Source organism: Triticum dicoccoides, chromosome 2B, assembly GCF_002162155.2.
Source record: "Triticum dicoccoides isolate Atlit2015 ecotype Zavitan chromosome 2B, WEW_v2.0, whole genome shotgun sequence".
Lineage (NCBI taxonomy): Eukaryota > Viridiplantae > Streptophyta > Magnoliopsida > Poales > Poaceae > Triticum > Triticum dicoccoides.
The window spans coordinates 638,960,070-638,968,322 of NC_041383.1; the positions used below are offsets into that span (position 1 = coordinate 638,960,070).

At 50.5% G+C, this 8,253-nt stretch overlaps 1 protein-coding gene across 1 annotated transcript; it reads right to left on the reverse strand.

The window, feature by feature from the left end:
• Positions 1-2,710: 2,710 nt before the first annotated feature.
• LOC119365317 (histone H4) lies at positions 2,711-3,266 on the reverse strand. Its single transcript, XM_037630938.1, has one exon. It carries the CDS (start codon positions 3,212-3,214, stop codon positions 2,903-2,905), a length of 312 nt encoding a protein of 103 aa, XP_037486835.1. The 5' UTR covers positions 3,215-3,266; the 3' UTR covers positions 2,711-2,902.
• Positions 3,267-8,253: the final 4,987 nt, after the last annotated feature.

Consider the following 8,253-nt stretch of genomic DNA (forward strand, 5'->3'; position numbering starts at 1 on the left):
GGTCCAACTGGTGTCTGGGTTGTCCGCCTAGATGTTTAGGGGGGAAAGTGGGGGATCCGGTTGGAGATGCTCTTACATGTTAGTCTTTACTTGGAGAGATAGAATGGAATAGATTTGATCCATGTCTTGTCTTATGTAAACATGATGAGATTACCTCTTATACACATACATACAATTGGAACAATTGTCCTTCTGCCCAAGTCTTGTGATGCTACAAGAGTGAAGGATTATCGGCCAACCAGCTTTATGCATTCTATCGCAAAAGATTGTTTGTAAGTTGTTGTCCCTTGCTCGTAGATGGCCTTTGTAGAAAAATTAACTGATCCAGGAAAATTTCCAACATGTCAATAATGTTATGCAAAAGGTGCACAAAAACAAGGACCCGGCTTTGTTGCTGAAATTGGACAAATCTGCAAAGGAGAACCTCAACACGGACAACCCGACATGGAGACATACCATCCTCCATGTGTCTCCCAATGATTCAAAGTAGCACCATGAAATGAGGACAAAATGGAAATGACATATTTCATGTCATCGACGACACCCTCGTGTCACCATCAAGGTTGGGACAAAAACCTAATCTAAAAACCTAACCCTACCACCACTGGTCGAAAAGGGGTCATTGTCCCCTCCTATCGTCGAAGTAGAGATTTGAGGGGAGGGGGTCTATTATCTCGCCGAGGAGGAGGTAGACCGCCGCCGCCATCGTAGCTCCGGAGGTTTCGTGGGAGGGTGGAAAATGTTCCAGGTCCTAAAGGGAAAAGAACTACTACCTCCTTTACTGTTTATAAGGCTTTCGTGTATCTCTAGGTTGGTAGATAGACCAACATAATATAAGTTATATATCACAAAAAATGTATCATTAGAAACTACAAACCGCCTATTGTCTAACGGTACAAATTTTAGACTATACAACTCAATATTCTGTTGGTCAAATTATAGATCTACGGGTACGCGCAAGCCTTATAAACCGAAAGGAGGTGGTAGGTATGTTATAGAGATGCTTAATACTCCCTCCTATTCACATTAATTACCACTGAATTAGTGCAGCTTTGCACTAAATCAGCGACAGTTAATATGGATCGAGGGAGTAAATCTTTACGTGTGTCTAGGCTCGCAGCCAATGCCATTTGTTGAGAACAAATAAATGAGGGCGATGGCAGCAAAGTGTGCGCCCTGTTGAGCTATGTGGCTAAACTTTGGCAAATTCCTATATATTAACTCGTTTTAGCTCCTTGGTCATTAGAAGTGGCGGAGCATGAATGAAATTCAAGGAGGGACAAAAGAGCTAGAGAGATCAGAGAGGGTGGGAGATTAGCAGGGAGTTTATGCTTAACAAGAGCTCATCTTTGCAATATTTCTCTTGCAAGGGGGGGCTTTGGTCCCGCTGATGCTCCGCCAATGGTTGTTAGCAAGATTTTCATGAGAGAAAAATAAAGCTATCTTAAAGTGGTAAACTTTAGAGAGAGCAAAATTACCTCAGATCGTTGGTTGTCATTGACATGTTTCCTTGTTATTATTTTGGGAGAAACAAAGCCTCTAGCCTCTGCATCATTACGATGCACAATGTCTAGTTTATTAAATCAAGGAAGAATGCCACAATGGTGCCGGTGTCATACATGAAAGTGGCGTCAATTCACTCTCTCTGAAAGAGCTCCTTCTTAGGGCATGAGTTATGGACCCAGCTGAATTGTGTGGTCTCAAGTTGTCCACATAGAGAAAATGGAATGAATCTATTGGTTTGTACCACAATCACCCCAAGGAGAGGTACTCTCTATGATGTCATCTTCTTACTATTTTTCTCTTTCCCATGTTGTCGGACACGTTCAACCTTTCTCTCTTCCCTTGGTTGTAGCCCATCCTATGATGTCGTCACTTGGGCCATGTCATCGTTGTACCAAAAGATTTGAGATTTGGTAAAAGGAATTATTGAAGAAAAAAGGCGCAAAAGATTTGTATCTTGATGCATTTGATAGAAACAAAGTTTGGTGCTAGCAGTTACTACAACTCAACACTCCTACCAGCTAGGTGCCGCCAGCCGCAAGACCCAACACTTGCCTTACCATGTAGAGTAGACTAGCAATGTTTCGTCACAAGCGAATTTGGCAAAACACGAGCAATCCCTGCTCCAGAGAATTGACTAATAGCACCTTACAATTTCTCAAAAAGAAAAGAGAAACAACCTATGAGTTGGTTGCACTGTATATCCCAGTGAGAAACAAGATTTTTAGGAAAAGAATATTATCTCTAATGTACAATTCTCAAAGCGATGGTACTGTTATTAGGACGGGGAAAAAACGCGGAGCCTCAGATAGTCGTTCTACGTATTAGAGGCATTTGTTAATTTTGTATGTACCATATCAACTCTGATGGTTGCTCCAAAGGATTGATGTACGTTCAGAAACAGACCACTGAAAACAATAGAAAAGCTCACAGTTCATTCCGCAGTCAAGCCAAACCAAAACATGGACGATGTGCTTACCTGAGAGGAAGTATTACAACGATCCCCTTATAGACATACTATCTAAAATAAAATGAGAAGCAACGAGATTCAAATACTTGAACAAATGAAAGACTGATTCAGTATAGCTATAGCATCTAAACTGGGAAGCAACGAGTGTCAAATGCTTGAACAAATACAAGACTTATTCAGTACAGCGACGCGATATAAACAGATCAAATCAGTCAGTTTTAGAAAAGCAAAATACAATTCAACAGTGAAGCTTTTCGTCAAGATTCAGAATCGAACTGATTGCATTGAACAGAACAAAGCTATTACAGAGCCTACTGAACCCCAAGACAGAACACAACAACACACGCAAACCAGTAAGTCTCATCTACCACAGCACACATCACAGAGAGCAAACGAGGAAGTTGCACCGCTGCTGGCACCACTACAGATCTAGCCTCCGAAGCCGTAGAGGGTGCGGCCCTGGCGCTTGAGCGCGTAGACGACGTCCATGGCGGTGACGGTCTTGCGGCGGGCGTGCTCGGTGTAGGTGACGGCGTCACGGATGACGTTCTCGAGGAAGATCTTGAGGACGCCGCGGGTCTCCTCGTAGATGAGGCCGGAGATGCGCTTCACGCCGCCCCTCCTCGCCAGCCTGCGGATCGCCGGCTTGGTGATGCCCTGGATGTTGTCCCGGAGGACCTTCCGGTGGCGCTTGGCCCCGCCCTTTCCCAGCCCCTTGCCGCCCTTGCCGCGCCCGGACATCGTCGCTCGATTTGGGAGAAGAAGGGACTCGGGAGGTGGATGTTGAAGCTTGCGGTGGATTTGGGAATCGGAGGTGACGGGTTTATATAGGGAGGAGTTGGGAGGGAAGCCCGAAATTTTCGGGAGTTGGAAGCGGGAGGTGTTTGCTCTCTGCTGGGTCGATCCGTGGGATGTTGGAGTTCGGCCGTTGGATTGCGATCAGAAGGTGTGATGCGGTGGGAGGCTGGTGGTGCGGATCGGTGACCTGGCGGAGATGTGGGCATTTGCTTGTGCTACGTTGGAGCTTTGGAGGTCGTTCTGCCGTTCCACTCCGCGTTTAAAGATAAGAACATTCGATTCTCAAAAAAGATAAGAGCATCTTCAGCCGCGTCCCCAGCACGCCTCCCGGGTGATTTTTGCGTCGGCATCGAAAAAACGGCTCGGTCGCATTTCCAGGAGCCCTTTTTCGTCGGCTTGGACCGAAATTAGCACCGGCGGATCCAGGCCGAACCCGGCGCGCCCGAGGGTGCCCGAGGGCGCCGGGCCGAGTGGTTTTTGCGCGAAAGAGCCGCGGGTCCGCCGAGTCAGCGACGCGTGCCTCGTCGTCGTCGGAATGCCTCGGTTTCCCGCGTGGAATCAATGACAAGGTTGTCGTCGGTCTGCCTTGCCATTGATTCCTCATCACGGGCGACATCGCGACGCCTCCCATCATGCCACGTGTACACACGGCGCGGGCTATATAAACCGGTGGCTTCCTTCGCCTCTGGACACACCAACCAACAGCCGACCGCAGTCGAGCTCTGCCTCTCTCCCCGTGCGCAGCCGCCCGCCAACGCTTCTTCCCTCCCCTCTCCCTCTCTACCAAGCCCAATGGCCGCGTGATTCCCCGGCGACACGGCGGCGGCCAACGGCTTCGGCCGCCGCTCGCTCCACGAGTGGGAGGCCTAGCTGCTCTTCGAGGTGAACATCCCGGCGCCACCAGACATGCGCGTCGGGCCGACGGGGTGGAGGCTCAGCAACGGGGGCGTCCCCATTCCCCCGGTGCCCGGCGTCGAGGTGCGCCCCGCCTTCTTCGCCGCCGAGGTCAACCGCGTGTGAGCCTCCCTAACAGAGGAGCAGCTCGCCCTCCCCCAGTACGCCGCCGACAACCATGCTGTGACGCCCCCGATTCAATCATACACTAATCATACACGCAAATGTGTACGATCAAGATCAGGGACTCACGGGAAGATATCACAACACAACTCTAGACACAAATCAAAATAATACAAGCTTTATATTACAAGCCAGGGGCCTCGAGGGCTCGAATACAAGCTCGATACACAAGAGTCAACGAAAGCAACAATATCTGAGTATAGACATAAGTTAAACAAGGATGTCTTAAATAGGCTAGCACAAAAGCAACAACGATCGAAGAGGCAAGACCTCCTGCCTGGGATCTCCTAACTACTCCTGGTCGTCGGCGATCTTCACGTAGTAGCATCCATCGGCGGTGGCATCTGGCTTCAGGGATCCACCATCTCGTTGCATCAACCGGGAAGAAGAAAGAAGGGGGAAATGGGGTAGCAAAGCAACCGTGAGTACTCATCCAAAGTACTCGCAAGCATCAGATCTATACTAAGTATGCATTGGTATCAAATGGAAGGGTTGTATCTGTGGACTGAACTGCAGAATGCCAGAATAGAGGGGAAGGCCTAGCCTAACGAAGACTAGCATCTTCAAGCAGCTCCGAACATCTTGCGGCATGTAGAAGAGTAAAGAATAGCACCTTATAATTTAACAAACATGTTGTAGAACCAACGCCCAGAGATCCTTCCTCGACTCCCTACGAGAAAGTAATCCCGGAGCCACATATCCATCACATGTCTCAAGTATCCATTTCTAGTTATATAAGATCAGGATATAAGTCTGAACGTCCATTACCGTGGACACGGTATTCGAATATATATCTTCCCTGCAGGGGTGCACCACGTTACCCAACACGCTCGATCACTCTGGTCGGACACACCTTTCTGGGGTCAATGCCCGGCCTCGGAAGATCAACACGTCGCAGCCCTACCTAGGCTCAGCAGAGAGGTCCCCGCTGGTCTACCTCCTAAGCACTCCGGGGTCTGGGCCCATCGCCCGTTGCACTCCGGGTCGTTGCGAGCAGGGCGGACCAGGCTCCACCACTACAGGATGGTGTCGGCCCAGCCGTGCTGCACTGCTGAACTGGACGTCTGACAAAGCTTCGGCTGATACCACGACGTCGAGGCCCATATCTATTCTCATGTGGTGGTTAGTGCGTAAAGGCCAGAGGCCAACTTAGAACAAATACCCAACCAGTTAGTGCATTGGGGGCTCGCGGAGACGAGCAGAGACTCACGATAAGGTGACACCGTCGCCCTGTCTCATGGACTTACGGCAAGGGCCCAGACTGCCCGGTCGTGCCACGTGGAAAACTCGCGGGTGCTCTACGGGCCCGCTCGACTTTCACATCAACTCGCGGGTACCCCTTAGGGTCGACCCGACTTCAACAATGGTCTGAAGTAAAGTCAAGGTAACCGTGTGTCCAAACATCAAGGGGAAAACCCGAGGAATCACCCATGGAGGATTCCACTCAATGTAATGATCAAGGTGAACGTAAGAGGGACCACCCTCGAGGTTCACACTTGAGGTGTTGAATGACATAGCCGTATCGGGAATGGTGAAAGAGGAAATCACCCTCGATGACCACGACCGAATAGCTACACTACAGAATTATCATCATGAGTGCGTTATGAGGGATCACCCTCGGCGCTCGATAGTAGCCCTACAGAGTCGAGCAACTAAAGGGGCGTGATGTGATGTGAGGTGTCGGGCTCTAGTCATCGATCACGTCGATCGAGGCATCGATGATGAAGCAGGGACAACAAGGACAAGTGGGGGTCACTGAAGGATCACTAGCCAACCTATACTAAGCAGTTTAGGATAAGCAGGTAGATAACAATAAGCAGGTACAAAAACAGGCTATGCATCAAAATAGGAGCAATCAATTACAGTAGCAAAATCTAATGCAAGCATGAGAGAATAGAATGGGTGATATTGGGATGATCAAAGGGGGGGGCTTGCCTGGTTGCTCAGACAAGAAGGAGGGTCGTCGGTGACGTAGTCGATCACAGTGGCATCAGCAGCGATCTCAGGGTCTACCCGAGAGAAGAGTGGGAAGAAACAGTAAATACATGCAAACATATGCATAAAATGACAATAAGCGGTGCTAGAGGTGTTCTAACGCAGGGTAACACGATACCGGTAAAGGGGGACAACATCCGGGAAAGTTCTCCCGGTTCCGGACGTCTGTGAGACAAATGAACTAGAGGGTAAAGGTTGCATGTTCGCTATGCTAGGGACGTGTGGCGGATGAACGGACCGCGTGCTCGGATTCGTCTCATCGTTCTGAGCAACTTTCATGTATAAAACTTTTTCATCCGAGCTACGGTTTATTTCCTATGATTTTTCAAAGATTTAAAAATATTTCTAGAATTATTTAAAATTAACAGAAATGGAATGATGACGTCAGCATGATGTCACTATTGTGTCAGCAAGTCAAACCGCCCGGCCCAGGTCAAACCTGACCTGCGGGACCCACCTGTCATGGACAGTGGGTTAAACAGAGTTAGTTTCAAATCTATACAGAGTTAATTAACTAATGGGCCCAGCCTGTTAGTGGGTATTTAGCTAATCTAATTAAGTTTTAATTAAAATCCTTTTAGTTAAATTAGTTAAACGAATGGGCCCACAGGTCAGTGGCCCACGGGTGCCCAGTCAGCAGTTGTCTGGGTCAACCCAGTCACCTGGGAGCCGTGGGGCCCACGGTCAGTGGCTGTGAGGTGGGGCCCGAAGGGCCACGTCGGCGGGCGGCGCCGGAGACGGGCCGATGACCATTTCCGTGGCGGAGCTCGCCGGATTTCACTGGAAATCATGCACATGGGGGGTATTTTGGCGCGGGACTTGGTGTGTTTGATCGGGAAAAGGATATCGCGTCGATCTACGGCACGCACGCGGTCTAAAACGGATGGAGTCGACGGCTGTGTCGACCGCGGCGTCGCCGGAATTCGGCCGAGGTGCGGCAAGCAGCCAGAGGGCACGTGGGTACGAGCTAGAGGCTCGGGCGGCACTAGGGCGGTGCCCTGAGGACGTTGTCGTGCTTGCCCGGCCTTGGCAACGACTATAGCGGTGGCGGCCAGCTGCTCGACGGAGCCGAGCTCAGCCATGGCAGACGGCGGCGTCGGCCTAGAACAGGGGAAGTGGCTACGACGCACGGGGCAACAAGGAGAGGGAGGAAAGGTGCAGAGCTCACAGTGAGGCACACAGTGGCCGGCAATGGGCTTAGGAGCGCAGGAGGACGGCGAATCAGGGTGGTGGAGTTCGTCGGTGCCGAGGAGGAAGACTAAGGCGATCCGGCGACGGTGTGCTCCCCGGCTCGCGTTCCTGGGCGTAGAGGAAGTAGCGGACGGCGGCACGTCTTCTGAGCAGGGTCTCGAGGCATGGGGAGCACGGTGGCCGCAGTGACGACGGAGGACGGCGGCTGGCGCGCTCGGGTAGTGGGGAGAAAGGGCGAGCGCGGGCGAGGGAGAAAGGGGAATGGATCTGGGAGGGGGCGAGTGGGAGAGGTGGCAAGGGGGAGGCCGAGGAGTCGCCCTTATCCCCTCGGGGCGGTGTCGGTGAGGTGGGTTCGACGGGGACGCGCCCCTGTTCGGGCGCGGTCGGGGAGCAGTGCGCGGGGAGAGAACACGAGAAGGACATGGGAGTGGGCCGACTTGCTAGGGTGGGCTAAAGCCCGGTGGGCAAAGGAGGGGGTGGCTTCTCTCTTTCTTTTTTTTTGTATTTTGTTTTGCCCTTTATTTCCTTTCTGTTTTATTCCTTAAAGGGCATTTTTATACTTTATAAAATATAGGTTTCCATATGACAACTAACCAGGGATTATTGGCCACAACTTGAACATTTTAGATTTAATGTTTGAGAATTTTGAATTTAGGAATATAGTTTGAATTTGAATTTGGATTGCGATTTGGATCAAGCGAGGATTAGCAACAGTAATG

Bases quoted from the DNA above. Each gene is read 5' to 3' on its own strand.
- LOC119365317 (XM_037630938.1), bottom strand. From the start codon at position 3,214: ATGTCCGGGCGCGGCAAGGGCGGCAAGGGGCTGGGAAAGGGCGGGGCC.